The sequence below is a fragment of the Talpa occidentalis genome, unplaced genomic scaffold, assembly GCF_014898055.3.
Source record: "Talpa occidentalis isolate TD23 unplaced genomic scaffold, MPIMG_talOcc4v2.1, whole genome shotgun sequence".
NCBI classification, from domain to species: Eukaryota; Metazoa; Chordata; class Mammalia; order Eulipotyphla; family Talpidae; genus Talpa; species Talpa occidentalis.
The window spans coordinates 110,235,080-110,256,924 of NW_026555331.1; the positions used below are offsets into that span (position 1 = coordinate 110,235,080).

General features: G+C 37.3%; 1 protein-coding gene and 1 long non-coding RNA gene across 6 annotated transcripts in view; one reads left to right on the forward strand and one right to left on the reverse strand.

The window, feature by feature from the left end:
- The window catches only part of HERPUD2 (HERPUD family member 2), a 38,461-nt gene extending 17,881 nt beyond the window's left edge, over window positions 1-20,580 (reverse strand). Inside the window, exons 1-5 of one of the 4 annotated variants that reach the window (XM_054692467.1) lie at window positions 20,563-20,580; window positions 18,538-18,946; window positions 7,499-7,576; window positions 4,419-4,532; window positions 1,431-1,585 (exon numbers count right to left, since the gene is read on the reverse strand). In XM_054692467.1, coding sequence (XP_054548442.1) covers window positions 1,431-1,585; window positions 4,419-4,532; window positions 7,499-7,576; window positions 18,538-18,684 — 494 coding nt within the window. In that variant the 5' untranslated portion in view covers window positions 18,685-18,946; window positions 20,563-20,580. Of the gene's footprint in view, window positions 1-1,430; window positions 1,586-4,418; window positions 4,533-7,498; window positions 7,577-18,537; window positions 19,037-19,158; window positions 19,289-20,562 lie in introns of those variants that run through there. The other 3 variants (XM_037510143.2, XM_037510152.2, XM_037510161.2) reach the window with 3 other exon arrangements.
- LOC119244391 (uncharacterized) lies at window positions 14,838-18,839 on the forward strand. 2 transcript variants are annotated; one of them, XR_005124996.2, is made up of 3 exons: window positions 14,838-15,220; window positions 17,015-17,093; window positions 18,211-18,839. It is a non-coding gene; the product is annotated as an uncharacterized LOC119244391 (long non-coding RNA). The 2 variants fall into 2 exon arrangements; XR_005124997.2 differs by having other exon boundaries at window positions 17,018-17,093.
- Window positions 20,581-21,845: the final 1,265 nt, after the last annotated feature.

Sequence of the window (21,845 nt, forward strand, 5' to 3'; positions counted from 1 at the left end):
CTTTACTTCAAAAGTAACAAATAACAGTTCCTGGGCAAAGTACTCTGGTTTCAGACATAAACCAGGTACAATCTAAATTCTCTGAGGTCCTATTCTTTGAGTTGGCAAAGATGTACTGAGGCTGGTGGCAGTAATTCCCATAGGAACTGCCTAACCCAAGAGGTCTGCTGTAATTAGTAAATATAAGGTAGCCACAGCAAACTTAAGTAAACTCCTTTAACAAAGACTCTAGATACACGCACTAATATACATAAATATAGTCCTCATAATACATCACAGTTTTACTCTATGTCAGTTTTACCAAGCTTATCTGATCAGATATAGCTGTGGAACTTATAAGATTGCTATATTCTTCCAAGAGCACCCTCATTCACCCATTTGCTCCCCAGAAAACTAATCTGGATAGAGCTACCTCAAGACTACGAACAAATTTTTTAGTCACCTAGATCCTTGCTAGTCAAAGTGTGGTCTATGCAGCAGAAGCATCAGCATCACCTGAGAACTTGCTGGAAATGTAAACTCTTAGGACCCATTAGACCTACTAATCAGAATCTGGTAATCAGCATGAGCATTAAAGACAGAAAAGCAGGGCCTCCCTGGTGGTGCAAGGGGTTAACCTCAGCACTATAAGGCAATCTGCAGCTACTGCAGCATGAATTCAATTCCCAGCCAGGAAGGTGACCTACATGGCACAGCAGACCCTTCTTGTCTCACCGTCTGCTCCTCTCAGCAGTGTATTTCAGTTAATCCGCCTGTTTTGCTCCCCATTCTGTCTCTGGTAACTCCTCTCACACACACACACACCTGCACCTCTGGCCTGTACCCCAGTTCTTGTATGCATAAATAAACCTTAAAAAAAAATAAAAATTGAGGGCCTCTCCTGGTGGCACAGGCGATTAAGCACAGCACTGTGAAGCTGTCTGCAGCCTCTGTGGCGCCAGTTCAATTCCGGCCAGCTGGCGAGAATCCCACATGGCGCAGCAGACCTCTCCTGTCTTGCCCACTGCTCCCCTTAGCAGTGTTATTTCATCAGTCTGTCTGTTCTGTTCCCCACTCAGTCTCTGGTAAATCCTCTTACCCTCCCACACCTCTGGCCTGTACCCTGTTTCTTGCATAAAAAAATAAATAAACCTTAAAAAAATAAAAATAAAAATAAAAAAATAAAAATAAAAATAAAAATTGGAAAGTACTGCCCTTGATGCTGCTGCTATATTACCATCTTTCAAGTGCACTGCTCTACTAAACCCTCTAAATCTCAAAACATATAATTTTATGAATAAACTTTAATTATACTTGGATTGCTTCAGAGGGGCTACCATGAAAGTCAGGAGAAACAGATTTTTAAGAGATCCACAAATATAACATGTCACTTATACCTAAAAAAAAAAAAAAAAAAGCGGTCTTCCCACAGTCACCATGATTTTACTCACCCTTGCATTACATATGGGAACGGATGACTCTGTGCTGGGTCAGTCTGTGCTTGTGGAAGGGTACGTTGCCTTAATCCTTCTGAGGAAGAACTGGCAGCTAAAGACAAGGATTCCTGACCAGTTGATGGAGTTGTTGATCCTGAATGATCTGAACTCTACAAACAAAAATATAATTATTTTCTCAAGGTGGTTTAAGTCAAATACATTGCTAAAAATGTATTTATTAAATCCCTTTTTTAAAATAACTAAATTTTAGAAATTTGCTGATTTGAATCCTATGCACAAAATAGATACTTTAATTCTGATGATACTAAAGAGTTAAGGAAATCAAAAATGCTTTATTATCCAACCTCACAGTTATCAACTAGAAATACTGAACAGTAAAGTAATTGTATGCAAAAATAGCATATTCAGTTGTGAGGATTAAAGCAAAGCACTTTTCACATGTCTAACACATAAAAAGTTCTCAATAAATGGTATAAATTATTGTATTGTTTAAACAGTTACTATGTGCCAGGTGCTGTAGAACACGCTGGCTTAAAATGTTGGTTTAAAATAATGAGGATACGCCAGCAATCAGAAGATCTAGAATTTGATATTATCTCTGACATTAACAAAACACATAAACTTAAAGGTTCTTTTTTTTTTTTAATTTTTTTTTATATATATTTTGCATCATTCTTTTTTTTTTTTTTTAAAGATTTATTATTTATTCATACATGCACTGGGTACAGTCAGAAGCACGGGAGGGTGAGAAAATTCACCAGAGCCAGAGCGGGGAGCAGAGCAGGCAGAAGGACGGAAGTACACTGCTGAGGGGAGCAGCGGGCGGCAGGAGAGGTCTGCGCGCCATGTGGGACCCTCCTCTGGTGGCCGGGGAGCAGCCTGGGATGGAACCGGCGCTGCAAAGGCCGCGGGCAGCTTCCCAACACAGCGCTCAACCGCTGCGCCACCGGGTAGGCCCAACTTAAAGGTTCTTAACTCTTAAGAGTATCAGCTTTCTTATAAAAAATAAGATTGACCAAGTTTTCAAGATTCCTTTTGGTTTTAAAACTACTACAAAACCACAACCAATACTATGGTACTTTTTTTTTTTTTAATAATGTTATCAAAAAGATAACAATCAAGATTTTTAAATTTTCATGATGCCAGTACCTCACAGATTTAGTAACCTTAAATAATATAACCTTCTTTGAAGACATTCTAAGTTTTTCCTGTTTAAAAAGTGTCAAATATTTTATGTAAATTTAAAACACAATTACATTTTTAAAAAATTACAGCTTTCCACCTTTGAAAAACTGAATACAATATAATTTTAATATCCTACCAAGTTTGTTAAAATTGTATTTTACTTGCATTGCCTTCCTGATGCATGGTTACCTTCCTAAATTCTGCCATCTTAAAGGTCTCAAGGACACAGATCTTTTGCAAAATGAACAAAAGCTTTCATTAAAATGTTACTCCACATTAAATGGATTCCAAATAGTCTTACTAGGGAAACTGATTCTTAGTAAAATAAACTGGGAAGGACTTCTTTTTTTAGCAAGATTTTTCATTAAATGAACCATCATAATATGGTGTTCATTTAAAAGTTATTAGGAAAAAAGTCTACTATATGGCAGCACAGATAAATGTCTCTGAAACTAATGATCTTTGACCTTATTATGTAACTCATTTCTGATTTGATCTTTAAAATATTTTTGAATCCCACTGAAATTTCTCAGTTACAAAAAATAAAGGCAAATTTAACTTAATTTTTGATGCTTTTTAGATTTTCATGATAGCCCTTGAAAAAGCTGAATTATATGTACTGATAACATGAAATCATGGCTGAGAAATCATGAGTCAATTAAGTCAATCAGTCAATTAAGTCAGAGGGGGGGCCTTTCTTAAAAAAAAAAACTAGAGTAGCAGAACTGTATCCAAAGAATATAAACAAAACTTCAACTGCCAAAGTCAATGTTCTATGCCTTTTAAAGCAAGATATGAAATATAAAAAGGCTCTTCAGTTTACTGACAAAAACTTATTTCAGTGTAATGAAAGCTAAATTCCCATGACTGGTACTAGAAAATACTTACCATTGAATATAGCAACTAACATTTATATAGCAAATAGAAAATCTAGTTCCTTAAAAAAGTAGTTAAGTAGTATCTACTAGAAGTTCTTTCAATTACTTGTCATCTTTGTCACTTGTGCCCTCAAAGTTTTGGCTACATCTTCACAAAAAGGAATGTATATTCAGCAATATAAAAGGTCCCTATCCAGAAGTTTAAAGGAAGGTTCCACATATCCAATCATTTTCTCTTACCTCCAAAGGTATCAAATAAGATTTATGTGGGAAATAAAAGATAATACAACATGAAAGGCTTCAGGAGAGTTTATTTAACACTTAAAGAAAATGTCTAAGTCGAAAAGTCCAGCAATTAAAAAAAAATTTCAAAACAATTTTAGTCAGCTAAAAAAATGAGGAAGAAATAAAAACCTAATTCTGAAAGAGATTAATAGGTTAAGTAACTTATTCTCCTGCATTTAGAAGTTATACACAAGTCCATCACTTTAGATAACAGAATTCTTGAGCAAGCAAACTGCATCAAGAAGATTTAACACACTTAAAACTTACATAAATAAATCACCTGGAAAAAATATACATTAAATATCTTAAATAGTTCTGACATTTTACTGGCCCTAGATTTACTTTACATCATAACTACATCCTAATTGTTTTGAGTGTTTTAGTAACTAAACTCATAAACATTGTATCTATTATTGATCTGCCAGAAGCAAATTACAACTCATAGTGAACAGGTTTCAAGGGATAACAAGGAGCAAGGAATCTTTATAAACAAAGTTCAAATGTCCAACTCAAGCTATTCAAAACACAATCTCAAATCTACAAGCTCTAATTATTCTGTTTCACACTTAGTTTTTAGAGGCAAAAAAAGGATAATCAGAAAACTTCAATGTTTACTCCTCCCAAAACAACTCACAGAACTGTTGCTGGATGCCAATGCTTCATAGCTTTCTCTACTGGAGCTGGATTTTGGAGAACTGGGAGGAGTCCGAGAAGTACATACTAGGTGAACCATATGATACTCATCTTGCTAAAATTAAAGAAGATCACATTTAAAGGATAGTACTAGAAGACACAGTTCAAAAGCTGGTAGCCAAACTGAAACACTTAATTCAAAATTGAAGTTCCTTACTAGCATAGCCATTTTATAAGTAATAAAATCCTAAAACGGTGAATTTATTTTGAAATTTCAACAAAAAAGTGATTATTTTGCATAGCAGGGAGTCTTATAGCAAACAATACTGTAATGCTGTGCAACACAATCTATTATTTCACTATAAAAACATCTACCACTTTAATATCAGGTCAGTAATAGTGACAATGAAGTTTAATCCTACGAACATTGAGTAGTGGAAATATCCCCATTACTTGAGCTGTGACAAACTCAAATAACTTTACCATACTCTCACTTGCCTAAATCTTAGCAAAGTGATGTATATTTTTACTTATTTAAGTCAAAACTATTTTATCTGTAACACTTATACACAAATGCAAAGTATGTATTTGAACTATATACTATAAATACTCCATGTATTTCTATAAATCAACTATGACTGAAAGAAAACATTCTAGTAATGATTAGGATTGGCATTTTAGCTTAGTAATTTCATGAGTGTATATGCTTAGGGACAAAGTAAGTAAATAAGATGGAGAAAGGAAAGAGAATAAAGGCAAGAAGAGAAGAACAAAGGATACAACATTTCAGAAAAAAAGAATGATGAAGGGTTCAGGAAAAAAAGAAAGATACCCAGTGTGAAAAAGAGAAACGAAGCTACCAGAAACTAAAAATTCAGCAACTGCCTACATAAAAATGGAATTGTCCTTAATTTTGAAGTGAATCCAAGCTAATGGTCAGCACCTCCCCTAAGTAGATTGATATTGCTCAATCTACTCAAAAATCTCAAAAATAAGAACACATTAGAGTACAATTAGAGAAATACATAAAAATCTTTTGTACAAAACTGAGATGTTGAAGCTGCTACAAGTGTTTTAGGAGTGTAGAAAAAGTAATTGGGGAGAGAAGGAATAGCTAAATGGTAGAGAGAAGCATTCCAAGAGATAGCATGACATGAAGCATACCTAGTGAGGTAGGCAGAAGACACTCCTGACTTATACTATCCCCTCAGCTTCGGAATACAGAACATTAAAAGGCATCTAAGTATAAGATGTTTATTCTTAGAAACTTAGTTTCAATGGTCATATTAATCACTACTCATAATATTCATTCACTTTGAAGAATATTTCTATAAAATATAACAGGTAAATCTAATGAACGCATTTGACCTAAAAAGGGAGGTACGAAGGTCTATTCAAAATGTAAACATAGCATTCAAAATGTTTTATACAGGGGGCACAACAGTCCTTTGACTGAAGAATTCTTAATTCTTAAACCATTCCTGTCAGCCAAAACCTTTAAATAATATTCATGTAGAGACTCTAGGGTTAAAATGATAAATCTGTATTTCAAAGAGCACACACCAGAAAGATTTTTATAAGTGGGGGAAGAGTGAATGAACAGGGGTAACACAGAGGATTTTTAGGGTAGTGGAACTATTCTGTAAGATATTATAATAAATGGGTACATGTCATTATATATTTGTAAAAATCCATAGAATATACAGCATCCTAATGTAAACTTTGGATGACAATGATGTGCCAATGTAGGTTCATCAACTATAACAAATGAACTCCCCAGCTGGTATGGAATATTGGTAGCAGGGGAGGCTGCACATGGGTGAAGACATAGGCTATATGGGAAATCTCTGTACTTCTGCTCTATTTTATTGTGAACCTAAAATTACTCAAAAAAAAATAAATAAAATAATAAAGTCTATTTAGAGAAAGAGAAAAAATCTGCTGCAAATTCCTCTTTTTGGGAAAGAGGAGTTATTAAATCACTTCGGTAATCTGAAACTACACGATTAAAATGAAAATGACAACAAAAAGTCATTTTGACAAAGCTAAAATGTCAACTACCTTAACAGAGAAATACACTAATATAAGATTTTTAAGGTTCCCCACAAGTGATCATAAATACACAGGAGAGGATATAAATCAGGGAAATCTAGAACAACATTAAGAGTTAAGTCAAAGATTATATATTACATAAAAACTAGTATTTAATTCTGCTACATTCCCAAACAAAAAGCAGCATCTGCTTCTAAAAGTATAAACTCTACAAATGAACATGAACTAAAAGCTACCACCATTAAAATTAACTAGCATTCAAACTGACTGCCAAAAATGTGAATTGAAATATATTTAGATCTGAGCCCCAGCACTCAGGTTTTTTTTTAAGATTTATTTTATTTTATACAAGAACTGGGGTACAGGCCAGAGGAGCAGGAGGGTGAGTGAATTCAGCAGAGACAGAGTGGGGAGCAGAACAGGCAGAACAACCAAAAGCACTGCTGAGGGGAGCAGCGGGTGAGACAGGAGAGGTCCGCCGCGCCTTGTGGGTATCTCCCCGGTCAGCCTGGAATCAAACCTGCACTGCAGAGTCTGTGGACAACTTCACAGCGCTGTACTCAACCTGCTGTGCACCCGGGAGGCCCAGCACTCAACTTCTTGACTGATGAACCAACTGGGCTTCCTTCTTTTTCCTGTCCTGAAATTAAACTCCTAAGCCAACCAACTTGCATTAAAATGTCAAAGAAGAGATTATCATCGATGAAAATCCTATACTACTACCTGAACATCCTACTCCTACACAACTTATAAATCAATAGTGCTTTCTTTTTTATACAAGTTAACAAATACCTGAACACAAACTTAGATTTCAGATTAGCCATCAGATGGACATTCAAAACTGTTACCCATGCCAGTCAGAATCTATCACTAAATATATTTTCTACAATACTTCATGTTTATCTATTATGTTACCCAAAACGGCTGATAATAAGTATCTAAAAACTTAATTGGTTGGACATCAATAAAACACATCTCCTCTTATACTCTGAATGTATCTGGCATCATATAGTGGTAGAAAAAGCTTACTTTTCTGAGAACGTCTTTTAGCTGCAGATGATCGGGAAGCAGTCTACCGGAATACACCAATCTCTGGTCTTTCGTCGACTAAGAAATGAAAGGGACAAAGGAAAGAACTCAATTTTTTTCTAATTACACAAATTGGAAATTTGGAATAACAAGTCTAAGCATGGGTAAACTGTAACTGTGAGTAGAGTAAGACTCCCATTAGACTCAAATAGATTACTCACATAATTTAAGAATTTTGCTTTTCCAAACTTAATTTAAGACATTTAAGAACTCAGCAAAATAGTAGCATGTCTATTGTAGATAAGGTAAAATACAGATACATTTTTAAAACCAGAGAACAAAGGTAAATTAGAAGTTTTCCTTTTCAGTATAATGCAATGCATGTAGAACAACCATTAAAAATCTTCAAAGACTATAAATGACAAGATGGCTGGTCTCCTATTAATAGTCCACAATGGGATAAGAAAGTCACCAAAGTTATTTTGAATTGTTTTGTTAGTATTTTTAATCTAAAAGTTTACATAAGATTTATTTTCTACTTTACTGATATCACCAGAACAATTTTTTGGCTTTCATTAAAAGTCATATGTATTTAGTTCCAGCTTTAGGTAACTATTGCAGTTTTGATTATTCTTGACACTCTCAAGAACACCTTTGCACATTTCTTGCAAATATAAGTCTAAAGAAAAATCAACTCAAGTACATGGAGATTAAAGCTGCCACAGATCTCTATATGCAATGCACCATATGTAATATGTTCTAGTTATCTCTGCTCTATTTTGTACTTATGATAAATCTATTAAGTGTTCACACTGCAAGCTAGCATTAAAGTATTCAAAATTAAAGTATTTATGTATATTTCCACAAGGCCTATTAAATAACTGAGAAATAGTTCCATGAATTCTACTAGAACAATTATTAGTATATATCAACAATTGTTAAATCCAAGCAACACTAAATCAATTTTTAAACAGACTATATATTCAGCCTAAATACTAAAAAGGGTCTTATGTGAACAATAACCATAACAGAAATGATCATATTGAGAAAGATGTCAGAGAGGTTTAGGTGCCAAAGATCCTAAGGTATAACTGTTCTTCTAAGATATTTAACGGTCAGGTACAATCACGTTTCTCCTGGATTATATATAAACAATCAAACACAAAATAACACAAAATAAGAGCTTCTTTTTAAAGAGATAAATAGCTTAAGTCTTGAAACATTAATCACTACATGTAAATATTTAACAAGGCATGTATGTTAAATTATATAAGTTGAATGCTAAGTAGATAATGGAAAAATTAATTAGCGAATGCTTTATAGATTTCCATTATATACTTATTACTTCAGTTGGAATCTAAAGGTGGTTCTTTGATAAATACTAGTCGACACAGACTATCATTTTTTTTTAACCAGTCTAATGAACGTTTTATAGATAGTTCTATGTCATGTCATCATTCTGTATAAGGGACATTTGTCCTCTCCTGCAATTTTTTTTTTTTATTATGAAAACTCTCTAACAAAAACTGAGTGGAAAGGATAAAATGTACTTCCTGGTACCATCTGCAAGAATTCCCAAGTATTTAGCCTCAACAATTATCAACATTCTGTTATTCTTGTTTCATCTATTTCCAATTTCCTTTTTTGGAAAAAAGAGAATTTGAAGCAAGTCCTATATGCTATTTCTTTTCAACTGTAAAAATTAGTATGTATCTGTAACAATTTTTTTAAGTATTTGTGTTTAATTGTTTATATATAATCCACAATGCTTCCACATTCAATGAAATAATAATCCCTATTATTAATATCCAGAACAGCTCAAATTTTCCCATTTGTTCAAAAATGTCTTTTCAGAGATGGCTTGTCTGAATCAGAATCCAAACAAGGTTCTCACACAGATTTGGGGGTTTATGTCTGTTTTAATCTTTCTGAATCAGAATCCAAACAAGGTTCTCACACAGATTTGGGGGTTTATGTCTGTTTTAATCTTTCAAGTTTCCATTTCTTTTAAATTTTCTCATGTCACTTATCTGTTAAGAAATCATGCTGCAGTCTAAGTTCTACTGACTGTATCCTCCTGGTATCATGTAGCATGTCCTTCAGCCCCTGCATAATGTACTTACATCTAGAGGATTGATTAGATTCAGGTTCTTTCATGTTTGACAAAAGAATTTCATAATAGTACTGTGTACTTCCTATTGTCTCACATCATTTTCAGCACATGGGGATTGGCTGATCTACTTTCAGTGATTTTACAATTGGTCAATGGGTTCAAATGTTGTCAGCCTAAGCAATTCCTTATAAAGTACCCTCCTATTCATTCACCTAACCTTATTAACTACCTATATCAAACTACCTATGATCCATTATTTAATTATGGATGGAAAATTATTTTCTAATTCTATAATACTTTCTGTGTTAACTATGATTCTACTAAAAACCTCATCAATTATTTGGTTACCTAATCTACAAGGCAACAAAGATGCTCAATTCATTCTCTATCCACTTTCAGAGTAAGTATCCAAGCAAACTCTACAGTGACAAATGAGTTTGGTTTAAGTATCATTAAAAGCTTGTGGAATTTTGCTTTTCAATATACTGTCATGTTTTGGTGGGTCCTCAAAGTGCACCATCTTTAGCCAATAGGGACCCTTTAAAATGGCTCCTGTGTCATTTAGACATCTTTGGCCAATAGGAACCCCTGAAAGTTGGCTCCTGTGTCATTTAGACATGCCCTGTCATCTCTAATACGTTCCTTGCTTTCAGTTCATCTCACAAACTTCCTAGCCCTCCCCTGGAATCAGTCACTGCTCCAGGAGTCTTTATTCCTTTTAACAGAAATGGTATCTAACGGCCAAAATCTGGGATCTAGAAGTGTTTATTTTTACTTGCCACTACTTCAAAGATTCTTCAGTGGGCAAAGTAGAAAATTAAACCCAGAGTTCATATTATTATTTCCACTTATGTAATACATGGTTTTTACTTATTTCAGATCCATTCTCACCCTGAAATTCTTGCTTGCTAATGACATTAACAAATATTGCCATCAGCAAATATACTTATTAGCTTTTTCCTATCATATGATATCTCAAAATAAAAGTAACTATATTTGATAAAGTTTAAAATTTATTGTGGCTTTTTTCTGTCCTTAGGTATATCCCACCAGGGATATACAGTCAAAACATTGTTTCAAAGTTACTTGGAATAATTCCTTTCATAACTATGTCACCATACTGACATTGTTAAATGTATTGCCATGTAGAGATTACATTTCTGTATTTAACGTTTTAAAATTATCTATATAACATGCATGGCAACAACAAAAACAGTACAAGAAGATACTATTAGCGGTTCAGTTTCTTTCAGGTTTCTCCCCCTCTATAATTTTGAATTACCCTTCCATCAATTGTTTTTGACAACGTAACAAATATGAACACACACATAAATAGCCAAAAAGTGAAAATAACCCAAATATCTAGCAAATGATGACTGTATGCAAAATGTCCTCTGGGTGTGTGTGTGTGTGTGTGTGTGTGTGTGTGTGTGTCTGTGTGTATACACTGGAATATTATTCAACCATAAAAAGTAGTATAGTACTGACACATGTCATAACATAGATGAACCTTATAAACATGATAAGTGAAAGGAGCCAGACACAAAAGACCACTTATGGTTCCATTTATATGAAATTTCCAGAGTAGGCAAATTCACAGAGACAGAAGTCAGATTAGTGGCTATCAAGGAGTGGGAAAACAGAGAATGTAGAGTGACTGCTAGGAGGTGGGGAGCTTCTTCTTGGAGTGATGAAAATGTTCTGGAATTAAATACTGGAGATGATTACACAACTCTGTGAAGCACTAAGAACCACTAAGTTGTACACACTGAAGGGCAAATTTTATAGAATATAAATCATTTCTCAATAAGAAAATTGTTCATAACCTGAAGTCAAATATCTTCAGAAAACCAGAAGTTTCAAAAGGAAAATAATTCTTTAATTTTATTGTATTGAAAACAAAGAAAAAGAAATTTTCACATGCCTAAATTCTGTAAGATGTAAAATTTTTTTAAAAAATTGCCTTTTTAGTTCAAATATCAATGAATTTTATTTAAATATCTGCAAAACCACTGACTACATAATTAATAACACAGTAATCAACTGACTCAATTTTCAACTAGTTATTTTAGTATCACCACACAGTATTAAGAAAAGTAAAGATCTGGGGTCCTCCCCAGTGGTGCAAGGGAATAAGACGCAGCACTATGAAGCTATCCGCAGCCACTGCAGCACTAGATCCCCTGGCCAGGGATCTAACCCACGTGGTGCAGCAGACCTCTCTTGTCTCACTGGCTGCTCCCCTCAACAGTGTATTTCAGTACATCTGCCTGTTCTGCTCCCCACTCCATCTCTGGTGAATCCTCTCACCCACCACATGTCTTATCTGCACCCCAGCTCTTATATGCATAAATTTTTTTTAAAAGAAAAGTAAAAATTATCAGAGCTCAATTAGAATGCAATTTAACTTATAAAAGTGTACAACTTAATTTATCTAGTCCAACAAACAACAGTATCTTTTGCACTGACTGAAAATCCATTTCCATATTAGGGTGGGTAATGATGGCTACTGTAACAAACCCGAAGATCTCAGTTACTTAATACAACAAAGGTTTATTTTTTTTCTTCAATTAAAAAAATATAAGTGCCTCCCCGGTGGCGCAGCGGTTGAGCACTGGGTTGCGAAGCTGCCCGCGGCCTCTACAGCGCCAGTTCAATCCCCGGCTGCTCCCCGGCCACTGGAGGAGGGTCCGACATGGAGTGCAGACCTCTCCTGCCGCCTGCTGCTGTACTTTGGTCCTTCTGCCTGCTCTGCTCCCCGCTCTGGCTCTGGTGAATTCTCTCACCCTCCCGCGCTTCTGACTGTACCCAGTGTGTGTATAAATAAATAAATAAATAAATCTTAAAAAAAAAAAAAAAAAGATGTATTTTAAAAAAAATTTAAAAAAATATAAGAAGTCAGGAGACTCAAGATTGGTAACTCTAAATAAACTAATAGTTTAGCTTGGTAAATTTAGATTAGTAAATCTAAATTAGCTAATAAACTAAATTGTTAAGTAAAAGTTTCTACTGCTGAGATAATAGCTATACAGATTAACATACAAATATACTTGACCATCTCTGTTAATATCACCAACATCTTCCTTTTGTCTAGACCCTATAAGTAATAGTCACCCTACATGTACCTTCATCACCTTCATCCACTGCTCTACTCTAGAGGAAGCTGGTGATATATGATGGAGGGGGACAGCTAAATTACCAAGTTGAAAACTTCCTGGTGGTACTCTGAGTTCCCCAGAAACAAATATATCACTCTAAATAAAAGCTGCCTTGACCTGGGCAGATGCAGCCCAAAACCTCTGCTACCTATATAACAGATATTGTTTAAAATCAAAGTGAAGAAAGTTCACCTGTTAGTATAACATGCAAAAATAAACCCTAAACTGGGGAAAGATCTTTATCTTATATCTTATCTTTATCTTATATATATTATCTAGATTTTGAGTTTTTAATGTTTAATCAGCTATCAAAATAGATAAAATATGCAACTTTAATGCATTTAAAATATAGGAATCTTATTGAAGTCAACTACTGTATTTCTAAAAAGTCATGTAGTTGAAACTTGTTAAGCATGCATGGTTTAAAAAATCATGTTCCTTATCTATCCAACTTCAATATAATCCAATACCTCAGTAAAAGCAACCTTGGACTTACATATTAGCTCAAGTAGTAACTAGTTAACCCAAGTCCTCCACAAGTAGTAACTAGGAGCATTTCAGTACTTGTATAGTTCAGTCACAGTGCTGAATAATTTTAAAGAGCTGGGACTTAGGAGGTGCACAAAATACCATGTCTGTGGGAAATTAATTCTGTAAATTTGTACTGGCACATATCTCCCTCCCATTCCCACGAATTCACCCCAATCTAAAGTACCAAGAAATTCAGAGACACAGTGAAAGAAGTTGTTTACCTAACTCTATCTCCTACCTCCTTGCAACAACAGTTAAGTAAAACCAGCATACAGAGCAGAGCTTAAATAATCATTTTCTCTAGCGATCTATTCCATGCTTAGCTGTTTCTACTCACAGGCTACTCACGAACCAGGTATACGTACAGTAGAGAACGCTAAAATATATAACTCTTGTTACACAACCTAGCAGAGAAGTGAAGAGATAGAACAAAACAATGTGCTTTGCTATGATGTTTCTTTATCTTCCCTCTTCTAATTTATCAAAATAAACAAAATAACCACATACTAAGTTGAACAGTAATAAAACTAACATATCCTTTCATCTATACACTTTAGATGACAAACCATCTATATACATATCTCTTCCTATATAGTTCATTCCTATATAGTTCTTTCTAATTTGCAAGTATAAACTGAGATGATAAAGTGCCCTAAATGCCTTTCTTCTTCTTATGAACATATAACCATCACATATAATATCATGAGTTGTAATGGTTAAGATCTGGGGCTTGCAAGTCAGACCAGCCTAGTAGATTCTGATTCTACTACTTAAGCATTCTATGAACTTGGGCCAAAAGAAAAAAAAAAAAAATCACCAAGTCTCTGTTCACTCATAAAATAAAGCTAGTAATAAAACTTACAACATAAGGTGTCTATGAGGAATAAATGTGATAAAACATAAAGTGCTTCAGAGAATGCTTCACTTAGTAAAGCAATCACTTAGTGAAAGGTAGCTTAAATTAGAACACCAAATATAACACTTAAGTAAAAGCACTGAAATCAAATTTATTAGGTAAAGAAATCTAAACAAAAAGTTCTAGTTTAAGTTCTATTTTAAGAAGCGCTGACACATAATTAAAACATTACCACATAGTACTGCTATTTTCCCAAAAAGACATTAGGAAAAGACTACAAAGGAATTAAAACAAATTTTAGTGCTCAGGCAAAAGTTTTTAACTTTTCATCAACCTTCACACTCAACTCAATTATATCCTTTAGTCAGAGTTTTAAAAACTTGAACTATTGCTAGAAGACATGAAGCCCTTTTAAATTAATGTCTTATAAGACAAAAATTGTATGTATGAATTAGAATCCCCTTTAAATCAACAGTTCTGAAGTGCTTAAGCAAGCAAGTTTTTAAAATGACCTAGGTAACAGGAAATCACAGAAATGATACAGATATAAACCTTAAATTATATTATACAAGCTATTTCCACTAACAATGAAGGTAGCACATTTGTCTGAACTTTAGGCAATTTAGTTACAGAATGTTAGTCTTAGAACAGAACCTATATAACTGGTTCTATTCTTGTTTCTTTCATTCCAATGGAACCTCAGAGCAAAGGAACAACTTGTAAGGGCAGCATGAATCTCCCTCTTGAACAGGAAAGCTAGAAAACCTAAGTAATGAAATTGATGGCTTTATTTTAACAGCATGTGCCCAGACAGAGGAAATCTACCCTGAACTGAGGGACATATTCAACAGGCATTTTTAAATTTTAAAATTAAAAAACAGGGCCCAGGCATACAACCCAGAAAGGTTTGTCTTCAAAACTGAAGTCAAGGTAAATCAAGTTCATCTTAGTTATTTTTTTGCATGAGGATAGTTGGAAAGAATAGATAAGGAGGTGCTCAACTGGACTGAGAGATTCTTACTTTTTAAGTCTTTTTCAGGACAGCCCATTCTTCTGAATAACAGGTAAGTTCAACCATTTTGATATTTACCTCTCCATTAACTAAGTCCAAACTAGATCAAGGTCTGAAACTACTCAAATAAAAGTGACCTTGACAGCTATCTTCACACACTAGTAGCAATTACCTAAATTTCAGAATAATTATTTCACACAACAGGCCAACTTCAAAATACGAAAACCTAAAGTAATGAAGTGATGACATGTCTACTTGAGTATAAGTCACAATTATCTATATATACTAGCAACATGAAATTGATGTACTACTTAGTTCTTAAACCAAATCCTAAATCAATTATCAATACCATTCAAAGTTAAACAAAACTCCAAAAGAGTTCAATTCTACATCTGAGGTTTTTAATGATGGCTTTGTAAACCTTTGCATAAACAAGGCGACTGCCATATTTCCTAACTGGAAGATACCTTCCGCTATAATCTTCTTATTCAATACTATATTACTAAGTAATATAAAGATTTAGAATCGTCAGTGCAGTATTAGCTCTAAAACAAAATAAAGAGCTATTATCTACTCAAAATTGTTACAACAACTCTTTTGGAAAAATGTCTCTGTGAACCTTTTCTTGAAACAGCTATATGTTCTCTTATTCTGACTGCAGAGTTGACATTCCCTTCATGCACTCCTATAGCACACAATACACTCATCTCGCATAATCTAGTCACATAATAGTAGCTTTCTACTGACAGGTCCATATCCTCCACTAAGAAATCATCACTGCTGCAGTTAGTATACAGGCATTCAAACGTCAAGTAAATAAAATCCTGACTAATAAATATATGCAAGGTTAAGAAAGTGTTGCAGGGGGTAGAAGGGGGTATATTTATTGTGAATGTATTCAAAGAGGGATTGTTGATATTGTGGATGTTATCAGAGAGCTGATTTAAAATACCCAAGTTCAAATTATCTTTAATTAAGTCAAGTCAGTATTTGACCATTACCTTAAGGTTTTATACTGTTCACTTGGAGAATTTTACTAACAGCATGTAGAAACAAGACTTATCCTTACAAAGATCCTAAAAGAACAACTTTAAATCTCTTTTCTTCTCCCGCAAGCAACGCCCACTTATTTTCCCAGAAGTCACTACCTACCCCTGACCCATTATACCCAATTACAGCAGTGTTGACAGTTATCAGCTTTTCTACTTCTTATTGGAGATACCTGCTTCTACAAAGGACTAGAGCCCTACTCTGCTTCTAATTTCACCCACCTCTACCAGTCAGATATGCAAGAAATCAGTCATAAGAAATGACCTCTGTTAAACATCAAACAGGCACTGAGACACTGAAACACAGAATCAATGTTAAATAGTGATTGAGGTAGTCTTAACACTCTAAACTTCCTTTATAAAATTGTCAAATTTAAATAACCTTACAAAATGACCTTTAGGACCCCAATTCCTTTGTGAGGGGTACCTATGGCTTTGTAATATCAACAAACAGTTCAACATCTGCAATACTTCAATTCTCATATAAGTTAAACTGGCACGCAAACTTGTCAAATCTAATAACCATACAAAGTTCTCAGGGGAGTTCTATGAAAATAAACATATGAACCCTGCCCCCCAGATCTACCGACTCTCATTAGTCTAGAAGTAAACTTCAGAGGTCAAATTCACTTGAAAAAGACTTGCAGGAGGATTTTTAAAAAGTCATGTTTATCACGAGGTTAAGTTTTAATAATCTTGTTATTTGGTAAAGCCTTCAAAAGTATCACCAGTATGTACAAACAGCAGGAAGGCTGGGAGGGTAGTGTAGAGAAGTTTACAATTGATCCGTCTTCCAGCAGCTGACTGATCTACATGGGCACTGAGAGTCATTCTCCACTAGAGGTTAGTGCTGAGGCACATCAGTTGCAAGAGCAGGTAAGGCAAATTGGTTTCACGCTTCTCTCTTAAATACTTCTTAAAAAAGGAAAAACTCTAGAAAAGTGGTTAACTCTTAGCTTATCATAATGTATACCAAATTCCTTCAGCTTAATAGTATAAGATATTCACACAAGCAGATAAAGTATTCGGCTATGTTATGAACAGTACTGTGGAAGTATGACTTTCATTTCTGACTATTCTGAAAGCTGTCTTCCACTTCAAAAATGTGTAAAATTAATCATATGCAATAGGAAATCTTTTGTAAAACAGAATTTTTTTTTTAAATTGCTGTCCCTGTATAAAACTTAACTGTCAAACAAGGATTTGAATAATTGAAAGTTCCACTAGTTTGTTGTATTTCTGTCCTGCAGCTTAGACATAGGAACAGAAAAGTTAAACATCCTGTTTTTGTAATAACTGCCCTATTTTTGTAGTTATTCTAGAGTCTAAATGCCTAGCTAAATATTGTAACACTGAGGTAGTCCTAATACATTAATACTAACACAGACCAAGTGTCTTCTTTACTTAGGGGTTTTATAAAACAAGTGTTAAACCTAGAAAGCATAGCTGCTTTCCAACAGATTCTTACTGCCAGCTAAAACTGCCTAATGGCAAAAAACTTTTCATATACTCTGCATGACATTACACTTTTCTAAAGTATTCTAAGACTTCTTAATTATCAACTGAGTCCTTTCAAATCTGACTTTGGGGACAGATGGAGCTGTACTGTTTGTCTGTATTTTATTTATTATCTCTGCAATATCCAGAGTCATTTCAGAATGAAAAACACTGCCACACTGTCTTACATATGGCCATATATAAAAGGAATAAAAAGATGGTGGAGAGTGTAGAAAGAGTTCTACATTAATGAAATTTTGTGTCCTCTACAAGAAAAAATGAGGGAAAGGGACAGAAGAAAATGAATCTACAACATGTAACTCTTTGCTTCTTAAAGCATATGCTTGCCTTGAAAGCATAACTTTTAGTGGTGTCACATTTCCAAGGAAAAAAAATTGCTCCAAGGGGGCAAATTTCTGGGCGACGTGTAGAATGTAAAATTTTAGTCTAATAAAGAAGCAATAGCAGCTTTTACGTGAACGATTCTTTTTTTTAGGCCGCATCATTCCCAATTCAAGTTGAAGACTTTAAGTTCAAGGAAAATAGTCTCTCTTTATGCCTGTCAATTCGTATGTCCCCTGATATTTCTGGATAATCTTACTAATTAACTGAACCTCATCAGGAAGATAATGATGGTTCGGCGACTCGAGAGACACACAGGACCTCAGAACCTCGAACTCAAAATACTTGGCAGTCTACCAAAAAAAAAAAAAAAAGACCTTCTTGATTCAAGAAGAGGAGGGGATGAGCAGCGAGAAGGGGAGTATATGACACGAAAAGCTGCTGACCAGAGCAGTGGCGCCCAGCTTTCAGACACACTTACTGGTTTGCTAGGGTACACGTTAGATAGATGCGTTTTTAGTTTCCCCACGGTCCAGTTCAAGAAGCAGCTAATAGTCTGGTCACTGTATTTCTGATTCGGTGCTTTAATGATGAGGGTCACAGGAATCTCCATCCCACTTTGGTCCATGGTGCCCCCAAAGTCGGACAGAGTCAAACGGAGCAGCAGTTAAGCCCAACTGAGCCGAGGTGGTTACTGCCGGCGCGACTGGGATGGGGTCGGAAGCGACTGGGTTCTTAATATTCCACGTCCCGATCAGTCACAAGTGCATCCGGCGATGCGAAGGCCATTGCCGGTACCATGGACGGCCAGTGGCCAAGGCAGAAGGGGTCGGGGGCCCGGCCGTGGGTGCAGCTTTCCCCGCCAGGTCCGGAATGTGACAGGCTCCGTACTGCGAAGGGAGGCGGGGGGAGACAGAGAGAAAGAGATGAGAAGGGAGGGACCGTGGGGTGAGGAGCTATAGCCCCGGCCACAGCCCCGGCCACCGCCCCGCCCCCGCCGCGACCCCCAACTTGAAACGCAACAAGGCCCCTACGCGACCGCCCGGCCAGGAGAGCCGGGGCCGGGCCGGGTCCTCGGCGCGGCCAGACGGGGCAGGGATACCTGAGACAAGGCCGCGGGACCCGAGCAGGGCCGCCGGCACACAGTCGGCCGGGCGTCCTCCGCGGCGGCCGCTCCCTTCCTGCTGCTCGTCTGCGGCCACGGCCCGGCCCCGGGTCTCGCGAGGCGGAGCGGTGTCGGCGAGAGAAGTTTGCCAACGGGCCCGGCGGATCTCCGCCTGACCCTTGAGCAGCGCCGGGCAGCGCCGGACCGGGCGCGGCCGGGGCGTGGGCGGGGGCGGCGGCAGGTGGCAGGAGGGCGGAGACCAGCGCCCAGCCGACAGCGCGCAGGTTTTGTTGTGGGGAGGGTCTGGGTCCCCACGGAAGCCGGAAGGCGCGGGGCGGAAGTGCGTCACGCGCGGCGCGGCCGGGCCGGCCCCGCGGCAGCCAGCCCGCCGCGCCCAGGCGGTCCCGGGACACCCAGCTCAGGGTTCCTGAGCGGCCCGAGGTGCCCTGGGCGCGTCCGAGCGCGTCTGGCCTGACCCTTCGCTCGGCTTCGGTCACCAGCCGCTCTCTGGCCTAACTGCTACTAGCGCATCCTGTCTTAACCACATCCGGAAGACTTGGAAGTGGTTTTTCTCTGCAAAAGTTAGTGTCTTTCCTGATACTCAAACATCTCGAAATTTGTTGCGTCGATTATAGAGCACGGTGCCCAGCAGCTCTGGTGGAGGAGAGGCCGCGGAGTAGCCCGCGCGAAGAGGTCTCGGTTAAACGTGAGGTCGGGCTACTTCCCTGTGACTCTGGCCAACCTTGCGAGCCTGCGTTTACTTCTCCAAATGTGAACGGTAATGCCCACCCAGCTGAGTGCTGATGAGGAAAGGAGCATCCAGTGCAGCCTCTGACACAGCAGTGGCCTAAGGCGGGCCCTCAAATGTTCTCTTTGAGACAGGGCAAGCTAGGGTTATTAGGCAGTTTTAGGACAGTGCAAGAGGGGACCTTTGAAGAATTCAGGAAGGCTTCAGAGATAAGGACGAGCAAGGAAATGAAACCAATTCCACTGGGAAAAACAAACATCCCAGCACCACAGATAATCTTGTTAAGGATGGTCCTGGTTTTCTTCAGATGATAAGATAAAGTGTAAAGATGCTCACCGGGAGGGCTAGACCATAAAGATAAAGATATAACAAATGGGGAAAGACAGACCTGTTAGTTAAGGAATGTGAAGATCTCCCACTCAGTAGCAAATTAAGTGAGACAGCCAAAAACTGACCAATCACAAATAGACTGGTAGAGCTTTAGAATAATCAGGGAAAGAAAGTATATATTCCCTGAGACACGACTTCACTTTGGCTTCCTTGCCCCTCCCAGGCCTGGTTCCCTGGCCTGGGAGTCCCACTTTATTTCTGTTCTTTTTCTTCTCAATAAACTTTTTCTAAACAAACCTGCCCTGCCTCTTCTCCTTGCTTACCTGAGCGTCTGCGAAGTTCCTGCTGCGGCTTGGTGAGACACCAACCCGTGTGGGGTCTAGGGCTGTGGCTCAGCGCTGCCCTGCTGCCTGAAATCCGATCCTGGCTGGGAGACTAGGCCTGACAATTCCCGCATCATCTTCATTGTCTCAAAAACTGACAAGTGTTTGCCGAGCACCTACTGTGTGTTAGAGAGGGAGATGAGGAATGGCGTCGTTATTTTTCTGTTTTATAAAAGCTGAGACATAGAAACGCAAAAGTTAAGTCCAGTGCCCAAAACTGACTTGTTTTCCATTTTTCTGCACGGGTTTAGGCATCAGTAAAGTAAGTTAAACGTGCGTTTTCACAGCTCCAGGCTTCCAATTACTGGAGAATGCTAGAGATAATATTGGGGGCCTTGAGGGACTGATCTGTTTCCCTCTCTGAAAGAGAAGGGTTTAGAGCTACCCCTGGCTAGTTAACCACGAGGAAATTTTTCCTCTCACCAACTACTGCAGCAGAATCCCTAACACACTTCTCATTTCCTTCTTTGTGATAAGACGTCGACCATATTTTAGTCATACCTTCTCAACGCTCTTCTGAAGTTAGAGTGAAGCCCCCCTTTATTATCTGGCATGGAATGACAGCTTGCTAGACTCAGGGTTTCTGTAGCAGACCTTTTTGTCCACCTAATATCTGTTCATCTTTATAGAGCTTTAATTCTAGGTAAAAATACTTTTCCAGACTCCCTTATATCTAGGACCATTATTGATAGTAAAGAATGTTTTGAGAACATTCTAGGTAATAAGATGAAAGCTGAAGTTGCTACTAGGGCTTCCAGAAAAACATGATTAAATTCTGCCGTCTAGGGCTCATCCTTGATCTACACCTGTCATTTTGGAGGAATGTCATGCCAGAGGGTTTACAGCCATAGTTTTGTCATGAAGCAACAAGCAGAACAAAGGCCTACTTGCCCAAAAATGGCAAAGCAGAAAAATTAAAAGAGGCTGGATCCTTTATGGCATCATTTTGCCACCATATGAGGCCTAAGCTGTCTATCCTAATACTTCTTTTTTTGTCAACTTCCTGTTTAAACCAAGAAGTCCCCACAAACAACATAACCAAAAGCTGCAGCTCAGACTTCCAGGAATACTTCCAGGAATCCTGGCATCTCACTTGGCATTAATAATTATTAATATTATGCAATGTGCATTTTACTGTGATAAGCACCATTTAAAGCCGAGTCCAGCAGTGGTTCGCTAGCATGGGGGAAAAAAAAAACATTTAAAAATAGAGTGGTCATTCA